Source organism: Porites lutea, chromosome 2 (genome assembly GCF_958299795.1).
Source record: "Porites lutea chromosome 2, jaPorLute2.1, whole genome shotgun sequence".
In the NCBI taxonomy this organism is placed as follows: domain Eukaryota; kingdom Metazoa; phylum Cnidaria; class Anthozoa; order Scleractinia; family Poritidae; genus Porites; species Porites lutea.
Genome location: NC_133202.1, coordinates 53494609 through 53512626, shown reverse-complemented (window position 1 = coordinate 53512626; position 18018 = coordinate 53494609). Strand labels below are relative to the sequence as shown.

General features: G+C 38.7%; 2 protein-coding genes across 2 annotated transcripts in view; both read left to right on the top strand.

Moving 5' to 3' along the window:
* LOC140927199 (uncharacterized) overlaps positions 1-18018 on the top strand; it is a 40489-nt gene that overhangs the window by 8667 nt on the left and 13804 nt on the right. The gene's annotated exons all lie outside the window — the stretch shown is intronic.
* Positions 9128-13675, top strand: LOC140929006 (uncharacterized). Its single transcript, XM_073378820.1, has 6 exons — positions 9128-9163; positions 10613-10696; positions 10957-11115; positions 11356-11457; positions 12020-12182; positions 13602-13675. Exons 1-6 carry the CDS (start codon positions 9128-9130, stop codon positions 13673-13675), a joined length of 618 nt encoding a protein of 205 aa, XP_073234921.1.

Below are 18018 nucleotides of genomic sequence, written 5' to 3'. Positions count from 1 at the left end.
ATGGCATCGTTTTCGTTTTTCCCCTTGCTTAATGCGTAAGAGGGTTTAAAAGTCTCAAGCAACTGTGGCCTCCCTTGATAGCTTTCAGGAACTGAATCTCGAATGGTAAGCCTAAGTAATTATTGTATTTGATGTTTGTATTTCATGAAGTCTTGCACAGTTCACGCTGACAGTTTATGCGGCAAGTTTATGCACGTTTGTAGGATTTGAGTCAATGATCTGACCTAGTATCAGGTTTGATATAAGCTTACAGAACTTTAAAAAGCCTTCAGATATATTTGCTCACCACAAATAGAAAGAAAACGTTCCGAAGAATATTTAGTTATAAATTTGGCTGTAGAAAGAAAACTTTGAGCGATTTTCTTGCTTCGAGGAGTTCACCTTCGAAAACAGTAAACCGGGAAACCGGCTAAAACATAAACTTTACGCTTAAAGATTTTTAGAGACACTTTAATACTTGTCTTCGTGAATGAAAATTGTTGTCTCTGTAAATGTTTCACGGAATTATATCTCTTTTTTTGATTGTTAGTAGTCTCTCTTGCAATATTAATCGCTTGTCCGTGCCGTTTGTTTTCATCGTTCATGACCATCGCTTGCAGGAGTACTCAAAAATGTCGCGCGTATCAAACGCTTTATAAGATCACACATCGTTATAACTGAAACCATTAAATAACAAAACAAATAATAATAAATTCGCTATTATGTTGAAGCGTATCTCTGTTAAAGTTCATTCAAACACTCGACCACACTGACAGCTCGCACTATAGAAACGAGAACCAGCTGGCCGTATGGGTGATTTTGGAAATTTTCTGAAATTTTTGAACGCTTTGGCTCGTCCTGAATATTGACTGAGTGCAATTTGTATGTGTAATCAAATGGTGACGAGTGAAATTAGTGAATAATTTCACGCGCGTTTTGTCCAAATCCTTGTAATTTCCCTCGCCTAAAGGCTCGGGAAGTTATTAGGATTTGGACAAAACGCAAGTGAAATTATTCCCTAATTTCACGAGTATACCATTTGATTACCTTTTAATATCATGGGTGACGAATTACCTTAGCAATCGAGGATTTTGACTTGTTTATCCTGGATCGTATCGATCGATCGTGAACTCCACTCTCTCAAACGTTTAGAGCTGAAATTTGGCTTAAGTTTTTCGAATTTTTCGACAACATACCTCTAAGAATCCTTCTTGATATGCTCTTTAGTGTGTTCAGGTTTTCTAAAGCATCTTTTTATGCCCTGACATCTTCATTCATGACATTTTAAAACTTCGTCGCCATCTTGACACTGAGACGTACGGCAGGTTGCCTTGGCAATAGTCCAGTTTCCAATTCAAAATTACCGCTGAATACAAACATTAACGACACATTCATACAGGGTTAGCCTCGACGTAAAGTAAAATATTCAGAAATTCTGGCAAGTATAAGTGTTTGAAATTTGAATATACACAATAGACAGAGTAATAAACAGGTGTTTTTCTCGTTGGAATTTGTGAATATATTACTTCAGGTGGAGGCTAAGGCTGTAAAAAATGGGTCTTCACTTCTTTAATTCAGCGGTCATAGCGAACTCGAAAATGGACTATTTAGTAATTTCACATGTGAAATTACTAATTAACGCTGAAATTTCGCGCCAAAATTAAGGAGTAATTCGTCACCTATGATATTAGCCTTGAAAAATTGTGAAATACGGCATTCTGTCCGAGCTCTGTATTATAAATAGTACTGTTTCACCTCAAATGTGGTGTATAAAAATTATAAAAGGTTGGTTTAAACACCCCCAGATTTGTTGGCAAGAATTTGTAAAGTAACTCGGCTGTCGAACGCAAAAAAATTTGGCGTGATTTGTTTTCCAAGAATTTGTTTTCGAGGCCTAATCTACTGTGATCTTGAATGTGATCGAAGATGTTTGCTATTTTTTGGGTGTACATATAAGGTTATCAATTCGATGTAAGATGTTTCACTCTAAAATAACTTAGCCTTTCCCTCAAAAGTCACAATAATGTGCCCTTAAGTTAAATGATTTGTGGATTAAAAGTTTATTGTTTGATTTAAATTATAAATTTATTAAAATTGGAGCTTCGCTTTTAGCCCTGGCTAAATCTATATATTATGCTCGTTTTTAGCGGAGCTCCACCCGCGCGCGAAGCGCGCGCGTGGACAGAGCCCCATAGCTAAGGAAATCTGGTAATCTACCCATCCGAGAAAATTTGGTAATCACGTGACCGTACGCCCGACCGACCGTCCGCACCACAGGGCAACCAATGTTTACTCTCACACTTTCTAGCTAGTTTGGGAGCCCAATAGAAAACTAATTGCACATCAATGTTGTGATCAATTGACAGCTGTCAAAACAGGATATCCGCTGACCAGTATCACCTGACCGTACCGCGGGCTCAAGTGTCGACCCATCGAGGTCGAGAATTTTTTTGAAGTTATCCGCTGACAAATTACCAGTTTCAAATGATCGCAGGCTCAAGTCTATTTTTTCCAATGATTCATATGAAATATGTTGTGTTTATGTCCTTATGGCCCCGCACTGTCAAGATTTTGATTTCAAACTGAGCTCGAACGCGAAAATTCAGCCACCTTTTTTATAAATAAAGGCGGGGAAGACCTTTTCTTACCATAGTCACGCGTTGGTCACGCTCTACGTCCAATTTTTGTACTCTGATTGGTCAAAATTTGACAGGTGAGTTCATGCGGAAAATTTATGCAGCATCTTGAAAGTTGTTTACTTTGACAGCTAAAGCTGACAGAGTTTTGTGTCAGCTTGTGATGTTTTTAACTGTCTTTTTCCACTGGATGTACAAAATGAAATACAGCTGCTATCAAGAGTCTTCTGTTATCCATGGCTGGTTTGTTTAATGGGTTTTTGGTTGAGAAATGCGTCGCTTGTCAAAATTGGGTAATCCGATTTCGGATGGCATCGTTTTCGTCTTTCACCTTGCTCAATGCGTAAGAGAGTTTAAAAGTCTCAAGCAACTATGGCCTTCCTTGATATCTTTCAGGAACTGAATCTCTAATGGTAAGCCTGGGTAATTATTGTATTTGATGTTTGTTTTTGTTATATCTAATTTCATGAAGTCGAGCACAGTTTATGCGGCAAGTTCTTGCACGTTTGTTGAGATTTGAGTCAATGATCTGATCTAGTATCAGGTTTGATATAAGCTTACGGAACTTTAAAAGGCCTTCAGGTATATTTTCTCACGGCAAATAGAAAAAAAAAATTCCGAAGAATATTTAGTTATAAATTTGGCTGTACGAGGAGTTCATCTTTGAAAAAAAACAAACACGGGGAGGCCGGCTGAAAGTAAAACAGAATAAACTTAAGCTTTAAGCTTAAAGACTTAGGATTTTTAGAGACACTTTAATACTTGTCTTCGTGAATGAAAATTGTTGTCTTTGTAAATGTTTTACCGAATTATATTTCTTTTATTGATTGTTAGTAGTCTCTCTTGCAATTTTAATCGCTTGTCCGTGGTGTTTGTTTTCATCGTTCATGAACATCGCTTGCAGGAGTACTTAGAAATGTCGCGCGTATCAAACGCTTTATAAGATTACACATCGTTAGAACTGGAACCATTAAATAAAAAAAAATAATGATAATAAATTTGTTATTACGTTGAAGCGTATCTCCATTAAAGTTCATTCAAACACTCGACCACACTGACAGCTCGCACTAAAAATGAGAACCGGCTGGCCGTATGGGTGATTTTGGAAATTTTTTGAACGGTTTCGCCAAAAGCCCACGATTGATCGTCCTGAACATTGAAAAATTGTGAAATGCCGTATTCTGTCCGAGGTCTGTACGATAAAAAGTACCTTTTCACCTCAGATGTGATGTATAAAAAGTATAAAAGGTTGGTTTAAACACCCTCAAATTTGTTGGCAAGAATTTGTAAAGTAAACCTGTCGAACGCAAAAAAATGCGGCCTGATTTGTTTTCCAAGAATTTGTTTTCGAGGCCTAATCTACTGTCATCAAGAGCCATGGTGGCTCTTGAATGTGATAGAAGATGTTTGCTATTTTTTGGGTGTACATATAATCAGGCTATCTTCTCGATGTAAGATGTTTCACTCTAAAATAACTTATCCTTTCCCTCAAAAGTCACATGAACGTGCCCTTAATTTAACTGATTTGTGGATTACAAGTTTATTGTTTGATTTAAAATATGAATTTATTAATGGGAGCTTCGCTTTTAGCCCTGGCTAAATCTATATATTAGATATCTGTGAAGATGATAGCCTACTCGTATCTTTGATTAGGCAGTAGTGTTGTTTCTCATCGGATGAGATTAGAAGGAGGTTTACCGTACCGGCCGTTCCGATCGAGTCGATTATTCTCAAAGGGTAGATTCCGGCATCACTTTCATAAGCGAATACGTTTACAACAACCTCCGGGTTGTTCATATATTTCGAAAAGATGTATCGCGTTAGCGCCTTTTTTTTAACCCTTCCCAATTCAGAGCTTCTGACTGCTCCCTCAAAAGGGATGTCACACGCTCAGGATGAGACTTAACAGGATTTCAAGCGCGGGTGATACACCACTTGAAACACTCATCATCTTCGTTTTTCATGTTTATCAAAGCCTTTTTGTCCTTCAGGTTTTTTGGAAGAGGGATATAGCTATTATCTCTCAAAGGTTTACACTCAACGGTTTGTATAGTCAGATCTATAATAGATACAAATGCCCAGTTGCTACAGCGGCTCTGAAGGGTAGCTAAGTTTTCGAGAATCCTTCCTACCATCGTATTATAAAGGCTATTAATATCGGTACCTTCAAGGATTTCATGGATCCTTGATCCTTGATGCAAATGGCGCGGTTGTTTCGATCGTTTCACTCGTCGATAGATTTGTTCTCGTCTTAATACAGTAGATCGAGGACCATTTTTACCTTTGTTTGTCTACTCTCTCTCAAAAGGTTAGTAACTACGGTTCTTACGGCTGATAAGAAAGACATCGGACTACACCCATCAATAGGACCATCGATATTGCGCATATTAGCGAATAATTCACGTAAAGCTAATTTTTCTTTTCGGAGACTAAAGGATTTAGTCTGTTTATATAGCTCATTTATATGTTTTTTGAAAGACGCAAGGACCGAATCAACGGCTTTCGGTTCTTCAGTGGGGGCGTTGAGAAATCGCTCTCCCCAATCATCTACCTTTTTCTTTCACCACTCAACCGCCTTTTTTACCTTTTGGTATTTTGTTGGTTGTAATATAGGAGGTGGCAGCGCCTGTGGTATATCGGTATCTAATAGTGTTCTAGGAGCATGATTGGCTCTCCTAGAAGTTCTCGGCGCCGGAAAAGGTCTCGGTCTCGGTATTCCTCTCGGATGAGGTACGGTGGGAACGCGTGGGGTAGCTGATAATCGCTTTGACTTCATCCGAGCGTGTCTTTTTTCAAGCACAGTATCTTATCATATATATTACCCCTACATCTTTAAGTCACTTTTTTTCATCCTATTTGAATGAAAAAGGTCTATAGGTTATCTTATCACGGGTTTTCAAAGGTATGAAATCGCTAGCTGTTTCGTGCAATGCATAAATTTTTCGGGCTCACCTTTGTTTTTGCTTTAGCTTAGGTACCTGCCTATCGTTCTAAGGTTGATCCCCAGATCTTTTCCAAAGCGGTATATGCTTTCGTAATCGGTAGTTACACCAGAGGTTAGATTGCGTAATCTAACCGGTATTGAGGTACTACGTGGAGGTTTAACTATCTTCTTAGGGTCGATACCCAGCTCCTTTTTATTTTTACGTTTTTGATCCTCTTTTCATGGTACATCTTATGAATCTCTTTTAGGTTCAGATATACTTTCTCATTAGGTTCAGCCATCTTTTTTTTTCTTTTGCATATGAACGCTCTCTATTTTTAAAATAATATCAGGGTACCCGCTCCACTTAACAAGCGCTCTACCGAGCTTGTTATCTCGCCGTATTATCTTTTCAATTCTGAATAGGGAATCCTGGGGTAGCTCAACCTTTAACATCTCTTGCTCGTAAAAAGAGGAATGCTTTGTGTTGTTGTATTCTCTCAACAGCCCCGGTAGTATATCCACCCACTCTGTCGAATTTGAGCCGTGAATCGTTTCCACATCCTACCCTTCATAGTTCGATTCCACCTCTCAGCCACCGAGGATTTCTCTTCATTCTCTGTAGAGTAGAGCACTATTTTGTTCTTATCTAGTACCTCCTTCAAGATTTTGTTATAGTATTCTTTTCTTTTGTCTGTCCACAGATATTTCGGGACCCTTCCCTCTTTGAACATCTTTTTAATTGACATCATGCTGCATCGATATAGCATCCGTTTTTCCCGTGGGAGGATCATAGATCTCAAGTATCTTACCGGTTTTTGGATCAAAACGTACCTGTTCATCTAGATCGTTGTAAGGAGCGGTATACTTATGCCCTGGTAACGTCCATCCTCCTTTTGGTTTAGGTAGTTTACCAATAGAATTGTATAACTACTAGGTCTTGCTCAATATGATGTCTAGTAAAACCACTGCATGCAAGCGATACTTAAGCTGAGTTTCTTAGTATACTTATTTCACATAGCATTTTTACAGCAAGCATGTGCACATTACTGCTAAAAGAAAATGAGAGCTGGCGCAGAGCTACTGAACATGCCTGTGCAGTGATTACCGCACTAGATCGACTTTATAACTCGAAGTGATTCTAGAACACATGGTAGTACATCCAGTTGCTACATCTGTGCTTTTTACACTAGTTGATAGAAATAAGGAGATGTTATTGTCAATTTAAGCGTTAAATAAAAACAATCAGTTAGGTTTTGGAAGAAAGTAAGGCCAAAATAGATTTAAGGCTTTTTTTTAACATAAATCTCATGGTGGTTACTTGGCTTCAGTTTAATTGCATTACCTCAATGAGAAAGTTTAGTTAGTAAAGTTCGAAATTTTGAGGTGTCAGTATGAATCTAGAATACTTAAACTCGCAACTGGTGCAAATTAACAAACAGTAATAACAAAGCAAATAAAGTCAATAGAACTGTTAAGTCTGATGTGTGTGTTTTCACTTTTGTCCAAGGGGTTCAGAATGGAACTGCCAACCCCGGTTTTGTAGTTTGATTTTACAAATTAAAAAGTAGTTTGAACTGAGACGTAATTGTGATTTCAGCGCCTGTGTCACGTTGTAACTGTCTCAATATGAGAGGAACTCATTGAAAACGGCAGGGTTTCTAGCAAAACGCTCACTGGCCTCCCGAACGAAGAATAACGCTGCCGTGTAGTCAATGATTAGCTTTTGGCCGAAACTGACTGAATCAAGTTACTGAGTAAATAAGTGAATGCATAGAGAACACCGTTACTGTTAGGAGTGCGGGTAAGATCGTTGTAAATAGGATACCAACCCTGATCACTTAACTTCCGTCTTTTGTCGTTCTGTAAATACCCGGCCGCGTTGAATACTGAACGAGATCTTGGATAACGTCTCTAGTAACCCTGCTGTAACCAAATATGGTGAATGAGCTCGTCATAGAGTAAGCTACATTAAAAACGTTTTCTTTTTGCTCGCGGAGGCTCGAAAAGAATGGCGGCCGGCGAAAGGACAGACTGTTCACGTCAAAATTAATAAAAGAAAACCGAATAACTGGACTATTACAGGAAACACTTAGAAAGACATATACTGTAATTACTCGAATGGCGCACCCCTTAACGGACCTGTGTCTCTGTGCGGCGCATGTTTAAGCTGTGACAATAGCTTAATGCTTTTAAATTAATCGGAAAAGAAATGTACATCGTTCAAGTTTATCGTTCGCGACGCGCGAGTCTTTCGGACGATTAGTTCGATATTGTATAGTCCAGGCATTTTAAACGATGGAAACGAGGTTGCATATACTGCGTGTTGTTTTGCTCGAGGTTGAAGCCACGTACAGCCTGGGCTAGTGAAGATTGAGAGAATTTATTGTGTTTTCCTCCTAGGTAAGTGCATTTATGTAATCATTAAAGAAAGTAACTATTCTGTATAAGATTCTTAAATCAGAAAAAAAAAACACGTAAAACCTGTAGAAAATGTCCACGATTGCTATAGCTAGCCATCTAGATCTTGGGGAAGCATTTAGCGAGCAATTACGTCTTCCTAACCCACAAGCGAATTTAGAACCTTTAAAGGGATAATTTTACACTGAAAGTAAAAGTAATGTCATGTTCTAAGATAATATAATTCAAGAAAAAATTATTTGCCTTGAATGTCTTGAGTAGAGACTTCCAAAATGAATCATTCACCTTCGCAAAAAAACTGTTTTTCACTCATCGCTTTGCGCTTACTTTTTTGTCACAAAACTTAACTCATTACAGTATGCTGCCCAGTATCCTGACACTTCAGTTTAACATTGCAATAGCTTTCCTTAGTTAGTAGCAAGAGCTCTGAAATTTGGCCCAGAGAAAATCTATTTAGTCCTGTATATGACGAAAGAAAGTTTACCTTTTTTGCCTTTGTTTCCATCGCGAAATTCACAGTTTTGCAGAGCTCCTATGTTGCCCATTATCCGGCCACAACAATAACAACGTAATTTTACATAAATTTCGACAGGCAAGCGACTTACAAGCTTCTCTTGCACTTGCAAACTAGTCTGACAATCGATTACAAAGATATAACCTCGCATCGTGAAATAAAACATAACAAATTACTGGGGTATGTGGAGGAACGCGAGCGGCTATTGAATGGTATAATTCTTACTTCCTTGTCTAGGAACTTTTTCACTGATTTAAGGAAGACATCCGAGGACATGCCGAAGACGCGGTTTGTAAGCTCAACTAGCGAATCTGCAAACGACTTTTTTTCTTCATTTTTTATTAGAGAAAAAAAGCTTTAGGAAGGGACATCAATCCGAAGGGTCAAGGGTCACTCTCCTATTAAGGTGGCCGAACCTATTTGTATGCGCGTTGGTTATGTTTTTGAATCGTGTTTTTCAGTTGAAGTGTGAGGTGTGTGAGGTGTCCCACAAAAGCTGAGTGTTTTTGACTTGATTGGAGACTATTTGCGGACTATGCCTGAACTGACGTTGATCTCCACGTGATTTTGAGCTGCTAATCTGTCGTCAACAGTTTTAGCATATGTGCAACAGTGTGATTGCTTAAGGAAGCGCTAATTCTAGGTCTTAAGGTCATGTTTGCTGATTTTAAACCCGATATATCAACACAGGTAACGCGCCACTAGAAAAATATATTGCAAACCATGTATAGATATGCAACTTAAAAGGTAAAACTTTTACCAGGATCTGTGCATGTGCCAGATCCTTTAGGGTACAACACGCGCGCATTTCACCCAAAACACGAGCTTCCACTAGGAAATTACGAAATATTTTGCACAAGCCATCCTTAAATAACCCTAATCCGTGTTTAGTGATTTTAAAACCGATATATCAACACAGGTAACCCGTCACTAGAAAAATATATTGCAAACATGTATAGATAGGCAACTTATTATTTAAAAGGTAAAACTTTTACCAGGATCTGTGCAAGTGCCACATCCTTTTGGATACAACACGCGCGCATTTCACCCAAAACAACAGCTTGCACGAGAAAATTACGAAATATTTTGCACAAACAATCCTTAAATAACCCTAATCTGTGTTTGATTTGGGGCCGATTAATTTAATCTGTTGCTGCATATGCGCAGTACGGCGATTGCTGAAGGTAGTGCAGATCAGAGATTTTAAGGTCAAAAACGGATGTTCAGTTGTCCCGTTAGTTTTCAAAATCTATTCAGAGTGGGGTAGAGTTATTAGGGACTTGAAATAGGTAATAAATATTACATTAGAAAAGCTGAAACAGTAAAAATCACTCCAAATACAGGTGTGATCAGAACAATAATACATCCGTAACATTGAAATAATCGACAGCCATTGGTATAAAAATGGTTCGCTTAAAGATTTGTTTCCATTCTTTGCAATTTCAGTGGAGAAAGATTCCGAGTGGATTCTAGTTGGCTTAAGGTCGCGTTTGGTGAAATTAAAACAAGTAGGGCGTGCTTCTCTTTCGTAAATAGACAAATCGAAAAGTGCACTCTAGCCTTTCTCAGGCTCTGTGTAATTCTTTCAGCCAAGTTTTACTTATATTTATTTCAGGTCCAGGAGGTTTTCCTCAGCTCCAGTTGCCCATGTAGACTAGGGTAGGGTGAGTCCGGAAATTGTCATGGACCTTATCCATCGGAAGTTATAGTTGTTGAGTGTGCGCAGTAAAGGAAGAACTACTACGAGGTCATAAATGTTACACTAATAGAGCAGAAACAGTAGGAAAATCGGGCCAATTCAGGTGTAAAATATCATAATCTGTAATACCAAAATTGAGAGTGAGAAAACATTCGACAGCCTTCAGATGGTATAAAAACGGCACCCTCGTAGATTTGCATCAATTCTCAGCGGAGAAAGGTACAAGTCCTCTGCCACAAGAAGAACAAAGAACCGTCGCTTTTCTGTTACGAGAGAAATGGTAAGATTTATTTGACAATATCTTTATTTGCTGTTAGCACCGAGAACAACGAAACAAGCCACTTCTAAATAATACAGTCACCGATAATCCCGAGGGCGCTGTTGGCTTGCTTTTAGGCAGAAGCGATTAATCTCTAAAATTTGAATGTTTCCTTCATTAGGAGTTCAAGGTGTTCCTTCTGTGTTTTGCGGTCTTTGTTGTTGCCACATCTGCAGCATCTGTATGTAAATGTGAAGACAAAAAGGTACAATTTAAAGTTGCGTCCTTTGATTGGAGTACTTCAATATAACTGTTGGAGTTATACATTTACCGGCTTTTAGTTTACGCCAGTTATTCCTTGTGTAGTCCACATTTTGTGGAACTCTCCGTAAAAATGCCGAGACATTTGGTACAAAAAAGGAGTGGGAAAAGTTATTAGTCAATGTGAAAAATTATACAACCTCAAGAAACTTCCAATTGGTTTTGTACAATCAAAGGCCAACTGATGTCTCTCTTATGTTGCAGCAAAGTGTGTCCAAGTACAAGGTAAAAGTAAAGGATGGAGATAAAGAATTTGAAGAAGAAATTGAAATCGACACTAAGGATCAAACAGAAACCTATCGCATTCCAAAGACAGATTCTGGGAACGCGGGAGAAGTCGATGTTGTTTACGACTTTAAGAAGGTAAAATACTTTGGTCAAGTCAAAGTGGGTGTGAAATTTCAGTGATTTTGATTGAAAGTTTTCTCAACTCGATAATTATTCGCATAATTGCTTGCGTACTCTCTCGCTCAGTCAACTATCTGTCTATATCGGTATTGTAATCTGACTTTACACCTGTTCGTTTTATTCATTGTTTCCCTTAAACTTTATTGTGAATCATGATATCACAACAACATTGCTTATGTTTTCCTTTTGTTGTAGAACTTGACCATGCAACGACTGTCGGCTGCAAAAGCCTGTTTTCTGAGTAAATTCACTGAAAATATGCCCAAGCCTAGTGACCTCGTCAAGTTACTTGACCAGGTAATTCAAGTGAGATTCTTTTTCATTGGGATATTTACGTTCCTACGGTGTTTTAATAGGAAATAGAATTGAAGTTTAAGGTGGTAAATTTGACTGTCGTTATGAAAATGCATTATGATTTTTTCAACTAGTATTGAAAATATTTCGACAAGCTTGTGTTAATCCCCACTTAATGAGCTTAGCAACCCTGGAAAACAGGAAAAACCTATTACTGGGGTCAGAGACTTCTTTTTTTCGTAAACTTGTTTGATGGCCGGGAAGTCCTAACCCCTTATCAACTTTACTGGGGTAGACTTCTTTTTTTTTTTCATAAACTTCTTGGATGGCCGGGAATTGAAGTCCTACCCCCTTACCAACTTTCCCCCTTATTAAGTTTCTGAGTTTTTGAGTTGCAGGTATTTTTCTCAAAAATAAGGGCTTTTTAATACAGGCGATTAAACATTCGAAAGTAGGGTAGGTTAATGTTTACAGCGGAGCTTTCGTTTAGTATACACTGAACTTGTGCGTGAAGGTTACTAAAGGCATTTTAGGTTTACGTTATTCTTGTTACTCTTTACAGAAGAGCGCCACAACGACAATTGCTAGAAATGAGACGAACGATGAATACGAAGTCGTTTCGACTGTCACTGACCGCTCGGACCTGAGTGATGAAATGGCTTCTCTGTGTGCCAAGCTGCCCATTTATCGCGTCAAAAAGATAACGCCGTTGACCATAAGTGTTAAGCGTGAGTGTTCCACTTTATTAGCTAGTGTAATGTTTAGAACAACAAAGTGTCATTCAATTAGTCATTGCTAAAAAAAACTAAAAATATTTTCGTTTTCAGTGGAGGTCAAGTTGGAAACTAATGTCTTGGAAATACAAATGGTAACTCGAGAAGAAATGTTGGCAAAAAAAAAACATCTTGAAACAACTGACAATTTCGCTCCCTTCTCTGGCTCTTATTTCAGTCAGCAAAGAGAGGGAGGGTGACCGCTATATACCTTTTTGTTTTGTTGGGGGCACGACTTAAATCTTTGTAACCTTCAAACCACTCGTAGGCCGGCCATTAATGTTGTTGGATATAAGTCCCTAGGTCAGTCAATGAAAATCACCTTCATCGAAGAAATTTAGAGGAAATGCATGGGGTGGATTGGACATGCGTCAATGCACGAGTTGTTAGTTAACAATTCTTGGTTGAGGAAGGTGTTATTCGGGCTATGTGGATAACAGCCGCTGAGATCTGCATAATTCTTCATATCATACGAAATCCGAATTCAATAACTGTTTTAATATTGATTCAAATATTTCCAAGTTCTTAACAACTTTACCTCCTCGTAGACTTTCTTTAAAATATTTACCCCTTCCTCAGCACAGTTTTAGAATCTGACCAGATGTTTTTCCTTGCAGATACTCCTCAAAAAGTAGGTTACTGATCCATTGAGCAATACTTTTTACGTATTCTTGCATTTTCCCGTTCAATTTAAGTCGGCATTTCGGCTGTTTCGTCTTGGGATAGACATGAGCTCTTTCGCCATTTCTTGAGTTTACTCACGCCAAAACAGCTAGGCTACCGCGCCGCTGCCTGGGAATCAAGGTTGCGATTGTATATCGGTGGCATTATATATCAGCCAACATCGCTCGCTTCCTTTAAATTTTGTCAGCGCCAGTTGGTTATGAATAATTAACCTGGGGGTTTAAAAACAATCAGAAACGGCGAAATATTTCGAATGAATATTAAATTTATTGATGTTTGTGCCAATTTGTTGTCTGACAGATTTAGGACAGCTCATTTTAAGCGCTCAAATTTACGCACTTGTTTAACCAGAGTAAATAGCTTGGAAAAGAACTTTTAAGCTAAAAACTTCGAGGATCGGGGAATTCTTGATATGTCTCGTGACTCATAGGAAAATCTCCTTCCTTTTCATTTAGACCTTGAAAAAAGAAAACAATGTTTTTTTTGTTACGTATGACACTTGCAAATTTTGTTGCACGTGAATAACTTTTACTCCGTAAAGTCTTTTTTGTGTTTTAAAATTTCTACTTTTAGACCAATTTCAATTTTTTTTTTTTTTTTTTTTTATTGAAAGTGTCCTTAATAAGTTTCTATGAATACTGCTTCTTAAATAAAGGTTTACTTGCTTTTATCCACTTACTCATGTTGCAGGTGTGAAGCGTTGCGTCCCTTACTGCTACTGGTATTACTATTCTTGCTGTGTGTATCGTTCTTATCGTGGCTGATTTGATTTCTGGAACTTGCGCCCGACGGATATGTTGTATTCTTCACTGCTAGAAGAAAAATTACTGCTGGTGCAGAGCTACTGAAACCTGTGCTGTGATCATGACCCCACTAGATCGACTTTATAACCAATCGAAGTGATTCTAGAACACATGGTAGTACATTCAGTTGTAACACCTAAGAGTTTACACTAGTTGATAGAAATAAGGAGATGTTATTGTCAATTTAAGCGTTAAATAAAAACTATCTGTTAGGTTTCGGAAGAAAGTAAGGTCAAAATAGATTTAAAGCTTTTTTATCATAAATCTCATCTCGGTTACTTGGCTTCAGTTTAATTGCATTACGTCAATGAGAAACGGGTTAGGTAGCAAATTGCGAAAATTTGAGGTCTCAGTATGAATCTAGAATACTTAAACTCGCAACTGGTGCAAATTAACCAACATTAATAACAAAGCAAATAAAGTCAATTGAACTGTTAAGTCTGGTGTGTGTGTTTTCACTTTTGTACAGGAGGCTCAGAATAGAACTGCCAACCCCGGTTTTGTAGTTTGACCTTACAAATTAAAAAGTAGTTTGAACTGAGATGTAAAAAAAAATATGGCTGCGGCCGCAGTTAGCAAGTTAACCGGGATAGTATTACTGATAAAAAGAGGTCGACTTCTTTAACGTCATAACTCAATTGTGTCACGTTATAACTGTCGCAATATGAGAGGAACCCATTGAAAACGGCAGGGTTTCTAGCAAAACGCTAAGCCTGCTACGCAGGCTAGCAAAACGCTCACCGGCCGCCGAAAAAAGAATAACACTGCCGTTTAATGATTAGCTTTTGGCCGAAACTGAGTGAATCAAGCTGCCTTTTATTTCGCCCTTAAGTAGAGTGGAGCTTGATTTACTCAATAGACCTTGTCACGGTTTTCGACGCCATCTTGGCGAGTAGGCAAACGCGTGAGAAATTACAGTGTTTGTATGGGAATCTAATGTCGAATAATTTCCGTAGAATGGCGGTTCTGAAAAAAATATGAATTGTAAACTAAAGCTTCACTCCTAAGGAATCTACTGAAAAAAGTTGAGGGCGTTAGATGTGCTAGAAGACCTAGAACCACTTTTTAAAATCTTCCATACATTTGTCTGTAAGAGAGTCCCGGTAAAAATTAGAGACAAATATATGGAAAGGCTAAAGCAAGCCTCTGCAGAAATTTAAGCACAGGTACGCCCAAAAAATTTTTAAGTACTTTGTTTTGTAGCTTAAGTTTACAAGTCATATTTTTTCAGAACAGCCGTTTTACGGAAATCATTCGACATTAGATTCTCATACAAACACTGTAATTTCTCACTTCTCACACGTTTGCCTACTCGTCAAGATGGCTTCGAAAACCGTGGCAAGGTCTATTCCCAACCCAGATCACTTAACTTCCGTCTTTTGTCGTTCTGCAAATACCCGGCCGCGTTGAATATTGAACGAGATCTTGGATAACGTCTGTTAGGCCTGCTGTAACCAAATTTGGTGAATGAGCTCGAAGCTACAGTAAAAACGTTTTTTTTCGAAGCAAAAGGGCAATGAAATAATACGCAGTTAAGGCAGTTAACAGTTAACTAAAATAAGGCGTCAGTATCCACTTTCTCTTTAAAGAATTCTTTGTTGCTGATTTTTTTTCTGTTTCATATTTAGCGATGATCTTTGCCCTCAGTCCATAAATGTTTAGAAGGATTTGTTTGATCCCAGTACAGTCCTACAAATAGAGTTTTCCAATAATTATAAAATAATTCAACAATTGAAGTAAAGGGCAAGCGGCATTTTCCGTCAAAATTCCAATGAGCACATTTTCTAAGTAGAGACGAATCCGTTGATTCGAAATAAGGCACCAATATAATTCAAACTCAATCGAAAAATGTTTGGAACGTGAGCAGTGCTAGAACAAATGGGTAACTGATTCGGTTTGATTGTCACAGAAAGTACATAAATCATTTGTTCTAAAACCTGTTTTATACAATTAACGTTGTATTTGTGTAAAGAATTGAGTTCACTACTTTGTACTGGAAGGTCAACATACGATTCGACAACGATAGAGTGTGGCAGCTTAAATATTTGCTTCAGATGGTCGCTGTTAAAATGAAAGTTACTCTGTAACTTTTGAATAATATTGGGCGGTTTAGCTTTTTCTCTGATAAGTAGGGCGTAGTAACCTTTGATTTCCCTTTCGTAACATCAAAAATGTTGTCACCCACCACAAATGGTGGTGAATTTATGGAGGGATAAAAAAAACAGGTCTAAGTCTCTTCAATTTTTAAGGAAAAGAAAAATTCAGGTTAGCACGAACGAATTCGATCTCGGAGCATCACTTTAACCCCTTCACCACCGAGGATTCGAAAGTGAGCAAGGGTTTGATTTGAAGCTATGTCGCAACAATCCTGACCCTAAATAGAAGCGCTAACCTCCCTAGCCGTTCGAGTGAGCGCTTAACCCTAATCAGTATTGATCAGTGCTTTACCCTGCTTAACCCTAATGACTATTCTCAGGGTTTCACCCTAATCAATATTGACAGTCAATGCTTTTCCTTCCTTTGTAAGCACTCTTTTCCATACTCCAGAATGACTTTGACACATAAATGATTCATACACAAAGTAATCCAGTCGATAGTTTTTTTTTTTTTTTTTAGTAAGGGGATTCACTTGCTATCCACAGAAAATAGGGACTTTAAGATTCAACAAAGCGACGGCAATGCTCGCTCAAAAAGTGAATTTGCGTTCTTTCAGTCTTTATCGCAATTATTCCTACCCACTTACTTTGTCAAATGTAGGCGAGCCCTCCTGGAGTTGAATTCCTAAGGAACATATCCAAGTTAGAGAAAGAAAAATTAAATTTCGTCGTTGTTTGTTTACGTCCTCCATAAAACGCAAAATTAGGCATTTTCAGGTCGTAGTCGTGCAAAAACGGGCAAAGAAATGTACAAAAAGCGTTGTGAACGTGCAAAGTTGTTGTTCATTTATAGGCCACTTGCATAGCCTGCGAGCAAGCTCTCCTATTTGGGCGAGTTAAACGAGTCTCGCGAGAACGCGCGAGCGAGCGGCGAAGCCGCGAGGGGCAGAGGAAAGGAGAGCTTGCAACCATCCCTTACAAATTTTCATTTGTACTTCGCCCAGACGAAGGGAAATACGATTGGCTGAAAAATGACGTTCCGGAAATCAAAGTTGACTGATAACAGGCCAAGCTGGCACCCGCTTCGTCGGTGTGTCCAATTTGGTTCTCAGGGGGATCAGATTGGTACCGAGAACTTGTTTCAGCCCTCAATGCAGACGGACTCGTTTGATGTAATTCTCACAAAGAGAATATTGTGTGCCGAGGATAAGTCGGACCGAGATTGTAGTTCTTGTGGAGGGAAAATGAAAACCCTTCATCAGTTGTATTCATTTGTGTCAAGCGCCTCGTTTAGTTCTGAAAACCGGGAGAGTGAAGTGAAGAGTGATTCGCCCAATTGAATTCTACTGGGTAGAAAAATTCAGAAACGTGTACTTGACAGTGTAGCTGTGTAGCTTGATCGTAAAGAAGGAAAAGAGAAAGAGTTGGAAGCAACTGGAGTAAACCTTAAGAGAACCAAGTGCAGGAAAACGCTATTCTCCAGTTCCAGACGGACAAATATATGATGTTTTCTACACTGCAGTATGGAGGATTTTTCAAAAGTAAACGAAACGAAAATCAAAGTAGTGAGTTCTTATCCGAGCTGACACGTTGAAGTTCGATGTCCCCGTGAAAAAAAAAAACATATAAGAGATTAAACTTTGATGCTGTTGCGAAAGCGATTTATAAATATATAATTCTACACGCCCTCGGCTGTCTAAACTTACTTGACAGGCGGTTGTCACTTTTCTAATCTGCGGCACGTTTGCGGTGGCAGTTTTCACGCTTTGCGGAGTCCCGGGATTTCCGGGGTGGAAATGAAAATTTATGAGAGATGGTTGCAAGCTCTCCTTTCCTCGGCCCCTCGCTCGCGCGTTCTCGCGAGGCTCGCTTCGCTTGCCCAAATAGGAGAGCTTGCTCGCAGGCTACCACTTGCACTAAGAGATCACGTGACCAATGCTTCCTTTAAACAATGAGTTGGAATCTTGCTGATGCCAAAAATTGTTAGAGCACATAAAAATTATCTTACACCCGCAATTTGAGAGGAAACGCATTTAAGGGAGATTTTTTATGGGACTTTGATTTTTCCACAAAGCAGTATGATTTGTATTGGCCGCCATGTTGGAGGGCATGCTCTTGCCCTCCAACATAGCGGCCAAAAGTACTTTTTGCTTATATCTTGTTCAACGTTTGATAGTTACCCTCAGATGTGCTGTAAACGTTAGCACA